The sequence below is a fragment of the Anarhichas minor genome, unplaced genomic scaffold (assembly GCF_050575085.1).
Source record: "Anarhichas minor isolate MPS153535 unplaced genomic scaffold, ASM5057508v1 ptg000009l, whole genome shotgun sequence".
Lineage (NCBI taxonomy): Eukaryota > Metazoa > Chordata > Actinopteri > Perciformes > Anarhichadidae > Anarhichas > Anarhichas minor.
Window position 1 is genome coordinate 2,010,718 of NW_027466455.1, and position 15,971 is coordinate 2,026,688.

At 39.4% G+C, this 15,971-nt stretch overlaps 3 protein-coding genes across 3 annotated transcripts; all 3 read left to right on the plus strand.

Annotated features, from left to right (window-relative positions):
* The first annotated feature begins 3,150 nt into the window (after positions 1-3,150).
* On the plus strand, positions 3,151-4,768 carry LOC142945906 (uncharacterized). Its single transcript, XM_076086843.1, has 5 exons — positions 3,151-3,205; positions 3,336-4,043; positions 4,274-4,399; positions 4,486-4,529; positions 4,649-4,768. The coding sequence occupies exons 1-5, from the start codon at positions 3,151-3,153 to the stop codon at positions 4,766-4,768; spliced, it is 1,053 nt and encodes a 350-aa protein (XP_075942958.1).
* Positions 4,769-9,868: 5,100 nt separating this feature from the next.
* Positions 9,869-11,620, plus strand: LOC142945907 (immunoglobulin kappa light chain-like). Its single transcript, XM_076086844.1, has 5 exons — positions 9,869-9,923; positions 10,048-10,755; positions 10,868-10,993; positions 11,079-11,122; positions 11,209-11,620. Exons 1-5 carry the CDS (start codon positions 9,869-9,871, stop codon positions 11,326-11,328), a joined length of 1,053 nt encoding a protein of 350 aa, XP_075942959.1. The 3' UTR covers positions 11,329-11,620.
* Positions 11,621-12,981: 1,361 nt separating this feature from the next.
* Positions 12,982-14,314, plus strand: LOC142945950 (uncharacterized). Its single transcript, XM_076086889.1, has 5 exons — positions 12,982-13,039; positions 13,162-13,869; positions 13,951-14,076; positions 14,161-14,216; positions 14,306-14,314. Exons 1-5 carry the CDS (start codon positions 12,982-12,984, stop codon positions 14,312-14,314), a joined length of 957 nt encoding a protein of 318 aa, XP_075943004.1.
* The last annotated feature ends 1,657 nt before the right edge of the window (positions 14,315-15,971 follow it).

The window sequence follows — 15,971 nt, forward strand, 5'->3', positions numbered from 1 at the left end:
AAGTCTACATGCTTCTAAATGTTTCCAAGCAAGCCCATGAGACACAGAGGTCGTCTTATCATTATGTCTTTCTTGTGACTATGAGTTGAAGCAGCCAGTGTTACTCCTTTCATAAAAGATGTGTTGATTCAAACTGTTACTTTAGGGCTTTGGTTTGCGTTGGCTTGGACTGAATTAACTGTATTAAACGGGAAATGTTTATAATGTTCAGTTCTCCAACAAAGTCATGTTTTAGCAAATCAGATACATTTACAATATGCTTCATGTTCATGGTTGTATGAAAGAGAGAACTGTATGAACGCACACTGTTTCATAAAGGAAAAGAGGAAACAGAAAGGAAAAGACAGAGAGAAGGTATGACGGAGAGAGAACAGTTACAGGACTAAAAGCAGAAAACTGACCGTCAGAACGATGAGTCAAGGCAATTTAAAGCCTTAACGTCGTCTCATTGGCACAACAACCTTTCAGACAACCTTTTTGTTGTTGTAAACCTTAAGACCGAATAAACCTACTTCGGATGTTTATTTTCAAAAGACATTGGATGCATGTAAAGAGCGGAACCTGACACGTCATCCTTGACATGTCCAAAACTGATGCTGGAGGGGTGTCTAGAGTGATTGAGAGAACTTGTTGTCAAGACATTTATCACCAAAATCGAAAAGAAAAACAACTGGACTGATTCCAACATGCATTAGCTTTATGATAAACTGAATCTATACATTGGCTTCAGCATTTGAAGGCCCTTTTGTTAACCAGCTTGCTACTATGAGTCGAATCCTCGACAAACTCTGACAAAGTTATTGAAATAAATGATGACACGTAATTCTGTCCACCGATCAAGCAATTTTACTACTTAATACTTGAATGAAAATATGATGCAGTTGTGGGCAAATGTGTTCATAAACCACACACACACATATTCTTTAGGAAGCAGATCAGCTGAGTTTTTTTAATTTTTAAACATGTAAATGATTCTGATGTAAAAATAATTTTGGACATAATGTAAAATTATATGAAGAAATACTGCCAGTTGCTTCAAGTGTCATGTAATAACTTGTATGAATTGTGTGCAGTGGTAATAAATGCAGATGATTAAAAAGCAAAACTTTCTGCCTGTGAGCCTTACTATATATAAAGTTATTTTTTAAACATAGAACATGTCATGAGGTGATGTCATCTTCTGCCTCAGACTTTTTTTTGCAACCAGAGGAGCCGTCCCCTGATGGCCATCAGAAAGAATGCAAGTTCAGGGTACTTCCGCATTCGCTTCACGTTTCGGAACCGAAAGGTTGCCGCCTGGGTGCACCCCTCAACACAACATACCGCAAGACGGCGTCCTGCACCGCTTGTTTGCCTGGTTCACTTGTTTTGAAGGAGAAGAAATTCATAATCCGGAGCCAAATGACAAACTTCTTCTGTACTGGACAATGCTCTACACAGGAGTCAGCAAGTTGCGTTCTCTCAAAAAAATAAGCGAAAATGTGGAGGAAGAAATCCCAGAGATGGTGAGAAGGAACAAATATATACTGTATGCGCCCCCTGTTCAGACAAAAACACTGTTCAGTCTGCTCGTTGGAACCAGATTCAAAGACGAAGAGGAAAATAAATGTGTATTTTTAAAACAGCATTTATAGACATAACATATTTAGAGAACCTTCACCATCTCTAGAATAGAGAATAACTTTACTTTATTATATTGACATGTAGATTTATTAATGGCAGACCTGATCAGTTTATTGATTCGCATGTAATGCTACAAAAACGAATAACTTTACATACTGTTAGACTAATAAAGACATTAATAAAAACATAGTCATAATCATCATATTCCATTTCTGCTAATAGATCCCCTGAAATGCAACGCACTGTACCTTTAAGTCCCCCTCATGTAAAGCCCAGTCTGCTCTGATTGGCTCATGAGGTAAATATGCAGCACTGTTGTAAAGGTAGTTCTCAAGCCGTGGGTGGAGATACTCTGATGGGGGGGCGGTTTATTCTGAGGAACCTGCATGTGGAAGTGGAGCCAAATCTGAATGGCTTGTTGAATCACATGTTTTGTGATCTAGACGGCCCACAAAGAACTGACTGGATGTCTTATTTCATACTTCAGATACCCAAATATATTTGCACAAGCACTGAACAAGAGAGTTTTTCATGATGTGATGACTCCAGCGTTTAGAGAGGCAGCAGCTCTTTTGCTGTAAACTGACATAGATATGGAAACACCTTTGTCAAATACATTCTGACGTCGTGAACATTAACTCACATGACTGATCAGCTGTTTCTTCTGTCAGCGTCTTTATGGATGTATATTTATATTGTCTTTGTCACCAAACAACATGAAACATGGCCAACACCAGTCGACATCGACAATTCAAACTTGCCCAATTGAAACTAATTCATGAGGACTTCTCTTAATTTTTGCCAAGTTGACAAAACTACACAGCCTAGTTTATCGCTCCAAACCAGATTCCTCCTTCACATTTTCGCTTATTTTTCTTGCACCACATTTCACTCAGCTGTCTAGGTATATTTACATCCATGTTCTGACCCTCCTCTTTCTGTCCACAGTTTGCCAGGTGGAGCGATACACACTTAGGGTCATACAGAGAGGCCTGATAGTTATTTTATTTTGATTGTTCGTGCAGCCTTAGAAGAATACATTTTTTATAATGATTAATATTAAGAAAATAATCCTCTTTAATGTAGCACACAGTACAGTGTTATGTCTCCATACTGCAGCTTGAAAAGAGAGCTGAGTATATCAGTATAGTATCAAGTATGGATGCTTGGATGGAACTGCTCAAAATACTGTTTCGTTACCTTTCTATTAAACACAGTGATTATAACTGCACTGTCACGTCACAGATGTGTTTGTATTTGATTCAAATACAAATTATTTTCCAGTGATTTAAACCGTTATGTTCCTCATATATCTCGAAATATGTGAACCTGTTCCTCAAACAGGTTCACATATTTGACTCTATAGGTTTGACTCACAGATTTGACTCTATAGGTGGCAGTGAGCATGTGATCAAGTTTCCTAAATAGGATGTCGTGTCACTTTTTGCTGGCCAATCAAACAGTCTTGTGAGTGAAACGTGTAGAAGGATCTAGATTGTTCTCATTCAACACAAGAATTTGAACACGATGACATCTCCAAAGTTTGTCTTCTATCTGACATGTTTGTTCTTGTGGAAAATGGGTGAGTTGTGTTTTTTGTGATTGCAGTTTGGATCTTTTAAAGTGTGTGAACACTCCTCGTGGCATTGCTTCTGTTGTGTTGATTCATGTTATCATGAAGTGTATTTGCTTCGTCTCTCCTATCACTACAGTTCAGACGACCGATCTGAATTTCTCCTCGTCTGTTCATCAAGAGAATAGTTTTCTATCAGTTCAAACTGGGGAAAACTTGACGTTGCAATGTTTCTATGAAGACCTTTTTGCAGTAAAGCTTTACTGGTTTAGACAGATTATTGGACAGAAACCAAGGCACATCTCTACCTCCTACAAGTACGACACAAAAGCAACTTTTCATGATGAATTCAAGAATCCACGCTTCACATTGGACGCTGCAGTCGGTAAATATCACTTGAGGATAACAGATCTGCAAATTTCGGACTCAGCTACTTACTACTGTGCTATAAGTAGCTATACAGTCGACTTGGATTTCAAGGAGAGCACTTTTGTCAGTGTAAAGGGTTCAGGTTTGAACGTCCCAACTTCTGTCCATCAGTCAGCATCTGAGACCATCCAGCCAGGAGGCTCTGTGACTCTGAACTGTACAGTTCACACTGGGACCTGTGATGGACAACACAGTGTTTACTGGTTCAAAGACTCTGAAGCATCTCGTCCAGGACTCATTTACACTGATGGAGGAAGGAATGATCAGTGTGAGAGGAAACCCAACACACAAACACACACCTGTGTCTACAACCTGCCGATGAAGAGCCTGAATCTGTTTCATGCTGGGACCTACTACTGTCCTGTTGCCTCGTGTGGACACATACTGTTTGGAGACGGGACCAAGCTGGACTTTGAGGGTGAGTGACTTCAGAGGTTTTGTTATTTATTCATATTCATATAGTCAGTATGATACTTCCACAGGCAATATGCAATATATGTAAAAATATATATTGTCTTATTGTAAGTAATCAACTCGGGAAGATTCATGTTGATATATCTATTAGTTAACTTTTCACCCTATTCACCTGTTGGTTCTCCTCTTAAGACTTCAGCTCTGTAATGTCTCCTGGTGTCTGTCTCTCTACAGATGAGGAGGACTCTCTTGTCTTGGTGTATTTCTTGAGTGGAGCTTTAGCATTCACTATCATCCTGAGTGTCTTACTGGTTTTCTTACTCTGCATGATGAACAAGAGAAACCGCTGTGAATGTACAGGTACTGTAACTACTATTATTTGTGGCTTATTTGTGTGCTCACTTAACATGGTTTTATAGTGCGGGGCACTTTTTATTCTTTTTCAGAGTCTCATGCAAGATGTTCAGCTCCCACCACAACAAATGCAGAGGTATGTTTTGTGCAGATTAACTACTGTTTTACCATTCAAACATTCAGGCACAGCAATGCTTCTGGACACAATTTTTATGTCTCTCAAGTACAATATTGTGGTTTATATTTTGTTACCAGCGTGAAGGAAATGAAGAAAACATCCATTACGCGGTTGTAAGGGAACACAGGGTCAACAGATCTAGAAGACAAAGGAACATCACAGAGACTGAATGCACGTACTCAAGTATAAAGCAGTAGAAGTCTACATGCTTCTAAATGTTTCCAAGCAAGCCCATGAGACACAGAGGTCGTCTTATCATTATGTCTTTCTTGTGACTATGAGTTGAAGCAGCCAGTGTTACTCCTTTCATAAAAGATGTGTTGATTCAAACTGTTACTTTAGGGCTTTGGTTTGCGTTGGCTTGGACTGAATTAACTGTATTAAACGGGAAATGTTTATAATGTTCAGTTCTCCAACAAAGTCATGTTTTAGCAAATCAGATACATTTACAATATGCTTCATGTTCATGGTTGTATGAAAGAGAGAACTGTATGAACGCACACTGTTTCATAAAGGAAAAGAGGAAACAGAAAGGAAAAGACAGAGAGAAGGTATGACGGAGAGAGAACAGTTACAGGACTAAAAGCAGAAAACTGACCGTCAGAACGATGAGTCAAGGCAATTTAAAGCCTTAACGTCGTCTCATTGGCACAACAACCTTTCAGACAACCTTTTTGTTGTTGTAAACCTTAAGACCGAATAAACCTACTTCGGATGTTTATTTTCAAAAGACATTGGATGCATGTAAAGAGCGGAACCTGACACGTCATCCTTGACATGTCCAAAACTGATGCTGGAGGGGTGTCTAGAGTGATTGAGAGAACTTGTTGTCAAGACATTTATCACCAAAATCGAAAAGAAAAACAACTGGACTGATTCCAACATGCATTAGCTTTATGATAAACTGAATCTATACATTGGCTTCAGCATTTGAAGGCCCTTTTGTTAACCAGCTTGCTACTATGAGTCGAATCCTCGACAAACTCTGACAAAGTTATTGAAATAAATGATGACACGTAATTCTGTCCACCGATCAAGCAATTTTACTACTTAATACTTGAATGAAAATATGATGCAGTTGTGGGCAAATGTGTTCATAAACCACACACACACATATTCTTTAGGAAGCAGATCAGCTGAGTTTTTTTAATTTTTAAACATGTAAATGATTCTGATGTAAAAATAATTTTGGACATAATGTAAAATTATATGAAGAAATACTGCCAGTTGCTTCAAGTGTCATGTAATAACTTGTATGAATTGTGTGCAGTGGTAATAAATGCAGATGATTAAAAAGCAAAACTTTCTGCCTGTGAGCCTTACTATATATAAAGTTATTTTTTAAACATAGAACATGTCATGAGGTGATGTCATCTTCTGCCTCAGACTTTTTTTTGCAACCAGAGGAGCCGTCCCCTGATGGCCATCAGAAAGAATGCAAGTTCAGGGTACTTCCGCATTCGCTTCACGTTTCGGAACCGAAAGGTTGCCGCCTGGGTGCACCCCTCAACACAACATACCGCAAGACGGCGTCCTGCACCGCTTGTTTGCCTGGTTCACTTGTTTTGAAGGAGAAGAAATTCATAATCCGGAGCCAAATGACAAACTTCTTCTGTACTGGACAATGCTCTACACAGGAGTCAGCAAGTTGCGTTCTCTCAAAAAAATAAGCGAAAATGTGGAGGAAGAAATCCCAGAGATGGTGAGAAGGAACAAATATATACTGTATGCGCCCCCTGTTCAGACAAAAACACTGTTCAGTCTGCTCGTTGGAACCAGATTCAAAGACGAAGAGGAAAATAAATGTGTATTTTTAAAACAGCATTTATAGACATAACATATTTAGAGAACCTTCACCATCTCTAGAATAGAGAATAACTTTACTTTATTATATTGACATGTAGATTTATTAATGGCAGACCTGATCAGTTTATTGATTCGCATGTAATGCTACAAAAACGAATAACTTTACATACTGTTAGACTAATAAAGACATTAATAAAAACATAGTCATAATCATCATATTCCATTTCTGCTAATAGATCCCCTGAAATGCAACGCACTGTACCTTTAAGTCCCCCTCATGTAAAGCCCAGTCTGCTCTGATTGGCTCATGAGGTAAATATGCAGCACTGTTGTAAAGGTAGTTCTCAAGCCGTGGGTGGAGATACTCTGATGGGGGGGCGGTTTATTCTGAGGAACCTGCATGTGGAAGTGGAGCCAAATCTGAATGGCTTGTTGAATCACATGTTTTGTGATCTAGACGGCCCACAAAGAACTGACTGGATGTCTTATTTCATACTTCAGATACCCAAATATATTTGCACAAGCACTGAACAAGAGAGTTTTTCATGATGTGATGACTCCAGCGTTTAGAGAGGCAGCAGCTCTTTTGCTGTAAACTGACATAGATATGGAAACACCTTTGTCAAATACATTCTGACGTCGTGAACATTAACTCACATGACTGATCAGCTGTTTCTTCTGTCAGCGTCTTTATGGATGTATATTTATATTGTCTTTGTCACCAAACAACATGAAACATGGCCAACACCAGTCGACATCGACAATTCAAACTTGCCCAATTGAAACTAATTCATGAGGACTTCTCTTAATTTTTGCCAAGTTGACAAAACTACACAGCCTAGTTTATCGCTCCAAACCAGTTGATGGAAATCCGCCTAATTCGCATTTATTTTTTGCACATTTAAAAAGTTAATTTAAAATTTGCTTCACAGTTGAATGAGAACAGGGCTGTTGTGAGGCCACAGCAGATCTATGGTCAAGGTGAACTGTGGGATCATACAGGACTCTGACAGTAACACAGTCTGATCCTTCAGACTGTGTTTTCCTCGAGGATCACACAGGAACCAAAGCAGCTCTTTTCACCTGCTGGAGTTTGGAGGTGGAAAAATGGTGGTGGAAAAACTTCACTGAGCCTGTATTACTCCCAATTCCTAACTTAAGATCATAAAGTACGGCAACATGCTTTTAGGTCAATATAAGAAACACCTTCTTGTGCCGGAACAATTGAGTTTCACAACTTGTTGGTGTGGGTGAGGTCAACCATATTCTCTGCTAAACTTGTTTGAAGAAGCCCCTTAATCATCATGTGCACACAAATTGTTTCAAGCTCAAAGTGCTCCAAATGTCAAATATGTTTATTTTTTATCATTGATGACATGAATTTCACATATAAAAACCCACATGTGATTAGGTTATAGAAAACAACAATGACGATGAACACAAAAAGTATGAGATGATCTTAAAGCTAGAAGCATTTGAGTGACTTTTACACAGTCGGTGAATCTGATCTTCTGAATATACTGGTTAAGACATAAAAAAAAAATTCTAAAAATGATCTCGATACATGGTTATAAAGATTCATGTGTTTTCAAGTGGACTCATTTTCCCTCTCGGTGTTGACAGACAAATAAATCCGTCAGTAACAAGAACTATGCAGTCGCGTATTTCCTGGAGGGAGTGATATGAGAGTTACTACTCTGTTCATTTGTCTATCGTGTCGTTTTCATGATATGGGTAATATTGTTCCCACTGATATGAATAATAATTGAATGGCCCGTGCTCATGAGTGTGTGGCGGAATGCGTGTTTTAGCTGAATTGATTGTGACTATATGCATTGTTCGTGTAAGGATTACAGATACTTGAACCTAAAAGCACAACTCTGAGACAAAATACAAGTTTAGTTCTTTTACTTGAGTTCAGGCAGGATCAAAACCGGGAGGTCAGTCAAACAGGCGAACAAATCCAATAAGGGGCAGGCAAAAATCCAAGGTCGAAAACAGGCAGACAGGGTGAGAACAGGCAGATCAGGAACAATATAAAGGTACGCTGGAGAACTTGGCAATAACACACAAGACAATCTGGCAGGGAACAAGTGCAAGTGAGGGGACCTAAATAGTGAGGGCTAATGAGGGGATGGGCTGCAGGTGAGATGGGTGTGGAGGACCAGGTGAGGGGAATGAGAGGTGAATGGTAGGATCTGAAATGACAGGAGAGTTAATTAAACAAGCAGACAGGATGAAAACAAATTAATATGAAGGGGAATTTGTGACAGTTCGTTAATGCCGCCGCATCCCGTCATGCGGGTATTCATGTAGCTGCACTCGTAGTGTATTTGTAGGTGTTGAGCTTCATTTTTACGAGTGCAGGCCCAGGTATAAAATGCACGGCCCGCCACTGCTGTGTTATTGGAAAACTCGTGGTGAAGAGCAAGCTGAAGTTAGAATGCTTCGCGCTGTAGGGTAGCTTTGAAGACGTACAATAACTAAGCATGGAAAAGTGTTTCTGACGCTGCTGCTCCTCCTATGAATGCAGAAAATGAATAAAGCAATACATTTAGACTGTTTAACCTTCACCCCCATGCTTTATCTTCGTATCTCTGTCAGTGCAGCAGCTGTGGTTTTCAGCAGGATGTCTACGTGGTTGCACTGCCACATACATGCTCCTTTAGCCAAAGACCACTAAAATATCCAAGAACAGTGGAGTGCTTAGAAGTTAAAAGCTAATACCAATAATACTTATACTAAAGCTAAGACAACTACTGATGGTAATTCTGAGAAGAAGAAGAAGAAGATTACTTCGTTGAAATACTATTTAGAGTACTACTTACAACAACATAAACAATGGATAGAATACACAAGTTGCACAGGGCATTTTGAAACATCAGACTATAAGAAGCTGACATATAAAAATGACCATTATTATTTTTATATCTGATCTCGTATGCAGGTGATTTTAAGTCTGTTAAACTTCAGTTCAGCAAAATTCTCCAAAACCATGATATTCAGAGTCGACTCTGAGTCGGCAATCCAGGAAGATGCATCTACTCGGCTCATAGATATTCTTAATTTTACAAATGCTCACTCAACATTACTGTTGCTGATGTGTTGTTTTTTTTTGGGAGGGGGGGAGTTTACAGGTAAATTATCAGACCTACGTATATGTGTCTGTATCAGCTAATGATGAAAATGTTTAGCTTAATTAGACTCTACTGTAAGTCATTACTAGTGTACATTACTGTATATACCTGTGATCTATTTATATATAATACCAACATACAGAGCCATTGCTTTCTACATGTACCTCTCTCACCATGTGAATCTTTTCATGAACCAAACTTGACTCTATAGATGGAAGTGAGCGTGTGATCAGGTTTCCTAAGTAGGACGTACAGCACAGTGTCACATCAGGTTGGCCAATCAAACACAGTCTTGTCTCTAAAGAGTGCAGAAAGTATTCGATTCTCTTCATTCAACACAAGAATTTGAACACGATGACATCTCCAAGGTTTGCCTCCTATGCGACATGGTTGTTGTTGTGGACAATGGGTGAGTTGTGTTTTTGTGTTTCTAACTTTTCATAGATACAGACATTTTAATATATATACACAATATATATATATAATGTATAATAAATAATTGTGTATTTACTTTGTCTCTCATTTCACTTCAGCTCATGCAACTGATCTGAAATTGTCCTCATCTGTGCGTCAAGAGAGTGGTTTTGTATCAGTTAATGTTGGAGACAAAATGACTTTGCGCTGTGTCGATAAGAGTGATGATGCAGCATGGCTTTACTGGTATAAGCAAACGCTGGGACAGGAACCAAAGCTGATCTCCTCCATCTATGTGTACGATGCAAAACCCTCTTTTTATCATGAATTGAAGAACAATTCACGCTTCAAACTGGATGCTGAAAACGGTCAAAATCACTTGACAATTTTTGATTTGCACATTTCAGACTCAGCAACTTACTACTGCGCAAGTAGCACGACATTTGTGTTGACTTTTGCAGAGGGCACATTTGTCAGTGTAAAGGGTTCAGGTTTGAAAATCCCAACTTCTGTCCATCAGTCAGCATCTGAGACCATCCAGCCAGGTGGCTCTGTGACTCTGAACTGTACAGTTCACACTGGGACCTGTGATGGACAACACAGTGTTTACTGGTTCAAAGACTCTGAAGAATCTCATCCAGGACTCATTTACACGGATGGAGGCAGGAATGATCAGTGTGAGAGGAAACCCAACACACAAACACACACTTGTGTCTACAACCTGCCGATGAAGAGCCTGAATCTGTCTCATGCTGGGACCTACTACTGTGCTGTTGCCTCGTGTGGACACATACTGTTTGGAGACGGGACCAAGCTGGACTTTGAGGGTTAGTAACACTCCAGCTCATCGGATGAATAGTTGTTGTTTTTTCAATCAAACTTAACGTGAAGACAGAGATAAAAAGCTGAAAGCTCCATTTCTGGTGTCTGACTCTGCAGATGAGCTGGTCTCTCTTGTCCCGGTGTATTGCTTAAGTGGAGCGTTGGCATTCACCACCATCCTGGTTGTTTTACTGGGTTTTTTGGTCTACAAGGTGAACAAGAAAAACATCTGTCAATGTTCAGGTAAGTTGTTCTGTTTGTATCTGGTAGCTTGTATTTACTAAATATAACTTTTGAATAAAGGAGTATTTCTGTGTTTCACGACCAGAGTCTCACGCAAGATCATCAGCTCCCTCCACCGCAAATACAGAGGTGAACTTTATCTAATATTTTATATTTTTATGGATATTGTTTTTAATTTCGATATCCTAATCCACTTCTTCATATTTTGTTAGCAGGGTTACCGAAACGCGGACAGCCCTCATTATGCTGCTCTAAGTGTCAACCTGCCCATGGGAACAAGGAGACAGAGGAACAACACCAATGATGAATGTGTGTACGCCAGCGTGAAGCTGTAGAACCGGTCGTGTGTCCTTTTATATGTGATGTAGATATAGAAGTAGATTTTGAGATATATTTATGGATCTTCCTTGTTGTCTACAGTAAAAAGATGCATCCCAGTATTACTAGGAATTATGTTCATATTTACACTAACACAATTTACAACCGGTGCCAACATTCAGTACCAATGCAGGAAGTGTGCCTTTTATGTAGTTAGGCGGTAAGTATGGCAAGCAATTTGGAAATATGTGCTTTTGTATGTCCACTGTATGTTGTTAGTGATCAAATAAAGCTTATATGTGTATGTGACACTTTGATCTTGGGACAATATATTATGTGCATGTGTGTTCTCTCACTGGTAGCAATCCCCCTGGTTTATTCATTATTGAGAGGGTAAGTGGGAAACTGAAAATTACAATCATTGTCCATTTTTATGGTGACATCTTGTATGCCATTGGCTGTACCGTAAACCAGGCCTTCACCAGATTACAGTCTGCTTTTTACGCCGTCCTGAATTCAGAGCTTTTTCTAAACTCAAAATAGGCATAAATGTGTGCATTTCACAAGAGTGAGGAGCTTTGATTTCCCTCCTCTGACCCATAGTCTTAATGGAAATCTAACAGTTAAACTATAGCAATATACTTGTATCTTTCAATCAATCTCTTGCCGAAGCCAGTTGGGAGAAGAGCGAAAACATCTTTTCCATTGAGAAAAGCCTTCAGTGGCATTCTTTGCTCTTCTTTCAATGAAGAAATACTCTCCACTTCTGATATAACTGATGCTATTGTAAATGAGGGAGAGGCAAGCGTTGTGTATTATGTGTTTTTATCTCTTGACTGTTGTGCTGTTCTGTCATGAGCACACTCAGGCTAATTCCTAACAAGTCCGACCCAAAGGTATAGTTTTACACAACTCCTCTGACGGACTGAGCTGCGTCTGACTGCACGGCAGCACTAAGGCTGGTACTGACGAGGACTGCTTCTGCTGCTTTAGCCTGCAAAGCCTTATTTAGATACAATAGTTACTGTATGCTTAAATGTTGTGTCCCTACAGTCTATGAACATACGTAGAAAAAAGTGAAGTATGCATTGCTCTCTTTTTACCCGCCATTCTTTTTGTATTGTATCTCTTTGGGTGTTGGGTACATGTTGTGGTTTCCAGCAGGAAGTAAGGATGTTAGCACTTACATAAGAGTATCTCTGAAGTAAAACACCACTTTAGCCACTTGAAGCAAATGTTTAAAATCTGACATTCGACTATATAAATACAATTGATTTAACTTTTCTCAAAAACAGCACAATCTTAATTAGGTCAACTTTATATGGTGGTATTGAGTCTGTAAGACAAAAAGCCTGCCGTTTAAAAATTAAAAGCATGTCCAACTTTATGCCCAGCGGAAGTTATTAATGTAAATAGAGCTGATTCTATTGGACTTCTGCTGCCAGTCCAGTCAGTGTAATTAGTGGAATTGAAGGGCTGATTATAGCGCTCAAAACATCAAATCTTCAATGTCACACATTATATGTGGTTTTGAATCTGTGGCGAACTCTATGTCCTTAAGTAGGACATAGAGTTCAGTGTCACCTCTGGTTGGCCAATCAAATTCAGTCTCGTCTCCAAAGAGTGGAGAAAGGGTCGACGGTCTTTTCATTTCTCACAGCAAAATGAACATGATGACATCTCCAGCGCTGGCTCTCTATCTCACATGTATGATGTGGGGGGAAATGGGTGAGTTCAAACTTCAAGTGTACGGTCACTTCTCAAATAAATATTTCTCATATTTTAATTACGCTGAATTCTGCGACACTTTTTTAAATCTAAATTTGCTTAGTCTCTTTATTTTAATCCAGCTCAGACGACCGATCTGAATTTCTCCTCGTCCGTTCAACAAGAGATTGGTTTTGTGTCGGTTAAAACCGGGGACGACTTGACGTTGCAGTGTCTCTATACAGGCATTGTTGCTGCAAGGCTTTACTGGTACAAGCAAACGCTGGGAGAAAAACCAAAGCTCATCTCTACCTTCTATACGTATGATAAAAAGAAATATTGCTACGGTGAATTCAAGAACAACTCACGCTTTACATTGGATACTGAAAATGGTACCAATCACCTATCAATCACAGACTTGCACATTTCAGACTCAGCTACTTACTTCTGCGTAAGTTGCTATCTATACACATTGGACATTTCGGTGAGCATTACTGTCAGTGTAAAGGGTTCAGGTTTGAACGTCCCAGCTTTGGTCCATCAGTCAGCATCTGAGACCATCCAGCCAGGTGGCTCTGTGACTCTGAACTGTACAGTTCACACTGGGACCTGTGATGGACAACACAGTGTTTATTGGTTCAAAGACTCTGAAGAATCTCGTCCAGGACTCATTTACACCGATGGAGGCAGGAATGATCAGTGTGAGAGGAAACCCAACACACAAACACACACCTGTGTCTACAACCTGCCGATGAAGAGCCTGAATCCGTCTCATGCTGGGACCTACTACTGTGCTGTTGCCTCGTGTGGACACATACTGTTTGGAGACGGAACCAAGCTGGACTTTGAGGGTGAGTGACTTGTTTAGCCGAGGTTGTTTTGTCTCATTGGTGCTTAAAAGCGACATGTTTCTGCTGTCTGTCTCTCTGCAGATGAGCTGGACTCTCTTGTCTCTCTGTATCTCTTGAGTGGAGCTTTTACGTTCATCACCATCCTGAGTATTTTACTGGCTCTCTCAGTGTGCATGATGAACAAGACAAACAGCTGCCAAAGCACAGGTAACTATGCTGTTTGTATCTGGCAGCTTGTGTTCACTGAATTTGGCTTTTGAATGAAAAAAGATTTTTCTGTTTTACAACCAGAGTCTCACACAGGATTCCCAGCTCCCTCCACAGCAAACGCACAGGTGAATAAAAATGTAATTAAATTATCTCTTGTATAATTTGTATAATATCTTTTGTATCTAGATTATTTTTCATAAATAAATGTTTTTTATGTCTTAACCAGTATATTTAGAAGCTCAGATTCACCGATTGTGTGAAAGTCACTCAAATGCTTCTAGCTATACTTTTTGTGTTCATCCTCATTGTTGTTTTCTATAACCTAATCACATGTGGGTTTTTATATGTGAAATTCAGGTCATCAATGATAAAAAATAAACATATTTCAAATTTGCAGCATTTTGAGCTTGAAACTATTTCTGTGCACAATTAAGAGGCTTCTTCAAACATGTATAACAGAGAATGTGGTTGACCTCACCCACACCAACAAGTTGTGAAACTTAATTGTTCCGGCACAAGAAGGTGTTTCTTTTATTGACCTAAAAGCTCAGACTGTGTTACTGTCAGAGTCCTGTATGATCCCATAGTTCACCTTGACCATAGATCTGCTGTGGTCTCACAACAGCCCTGTTCTCATTCAACTGTCAAGTGAATTTTAAATTAACTTTTGAAATGGCGCATATAACAAATGTGAATTAGGCGGATTTCCATCAACTGGTTTGGAGCGATAAACTAGGCTGTGTAGTTTTGTCAACTTGACAAAAATTAAGAGAAGTCCTCAGGAATTAGTTTTAATTTCTGAGGTTTGAATTGTCCTTCATGTCGACTGGTGTTGGCCATGTTTCATGTTGTTTGGTGACAAAGACAATATAAATATACATCCATAAAGATGCTGACAGAAGAAACAGCTGATCAGTCATGTGAGTTAATGTTCGCGACGTCAGAATGTATTTGGCAAAGGTGTTTACATATCCTATTTGCCCATCAACTCTTTTACGACAAAGGCCAAAAACCACCTCAAGCGGGCATAAAAACTGTTTTGCACAAATGAGGAAGTTTTGTTGAATTTTGCCTTTTTCAGACAGGATTTTCGGCTGAAGTTTTTCTGGCTTTTAATCTGCGTTACACGTGGTTGTACTTAGGGATGCACAATATATCGGTGGCCAATATATATTTGACTGATAAGAAAGATCATTTATCTAGTATTATTGTGTTAATAATGGTATTCCAGCTGATAACTATGATAATGAATAAAAGATGCCACAAAGCTGTTGGCCAGTTTACAGTAAAAAAGCTGCTGCCTCTCTAAACGCTGGAGTCAAATAGCAGCTGAAAGACAACACATCATGAAAAACTCTCTTGTTCAGTGCTTGTGCAAATATATTTGTGTATCTGAAGTATGAAATAAGACGTCCAGTCAGTTCTTTGTGGGCCGTCCAGATCAGAAAACATGTGATTCAACAAGCCATTCAGATTTGGCTCCACTTACACATGCAGGTTCCTCAGAATAAACCGCCCCCCATCAGAGTATCTCCACCCACGGCTTGAGAACTACCTTTACAACAGTGCTGCATATGTACCTCATGAGCCAATCAGAGCAGACTGGGCTTTACAGGAGGGGGACTTAAAGGTACAGTGTGTGGCATTTCAGGGGATCTATTAGCAGAAATGGAATATGATGATTATGACAATGATTTTATTAATGTCTTTGGTAGTCTAACACTATGTAAAGTTATTAGTATTTTGGTAGCATTACATGCTAATCAATAAAAAATACATATTTATTTTCCTCTTCGTCTTTGAATCCGGTTCCAACGAGCAGACTGAACAGTGTTTTTGTCTGAACAGGGGGCGCATACAGTATATATTTGTTCCTTCTCACCATCTCTGGG

Bases quoted from the DNA above. Each gene is read 5' to 3' on its own strand.
- LOC142945906 (XM_076086843.1), top strand. From the start codon at position 3,151: ATGACATCTCCAAAGTTTGTCTTCTATCTGACATGTTTGTTCTTGTGG. The intron at 3,206-3,335 runs GTGAGTTGTGTT...CTATCACTACAG, and splicing joins TTTGTTCTTGTGGAAAATGG to TTCAGACGACCGATCTGAAT. The intron at 4,044-4,273 runs GTGAGTGACTTC...GTCTCTCTACAG, and splicing joins GACCAAGCTGGACTTTGAGG to ATGAGGAGGACTCTCTTGTC.
- LOC142945907 (XM_076086844.1), top strand. From the start codon at position 9,869: ATGACATCTCCAAGGTTTGCCTCCTATGCGACATGGTTGTTGTTGTGG. The intron at 9,924-10,047 runs GTGAGTTGTGTT...ATTTCACTTCAG, and splicing joins GTTGTTGTTGTGGACAATGG to CTCATGCAACTGATCTGAAA. The intron at 10,994-11,078 runs GTAAGTTGTTCT...TTTCACGACCAG, and splicing joins AAACATCTGTCAATGTTCAG to AGTCTCACGCAAGATCATCA.
- LOC142945950 (XM_076086889.1), top strand. From the start codon at position 12,982: ATGATGACATCTCCAGCGCTGGCTCTCTATCTCACATGTATGATGTGG. The intron at 13,040-13,161 runs GTGAGTTCAAAC...ATTTTAATCCAG, and splicing joins TATGATGTGGGGGGAAATGG to CTCAGACGACCGATCTGAAT. The intron at 13,870-13,950 runs GTGAGTGACTTG...GTCTCTCTGCAG, and splicing joins AACCAAGCTGGACTTTGAGG to ATGAGCTGGACTCTCTTGTC.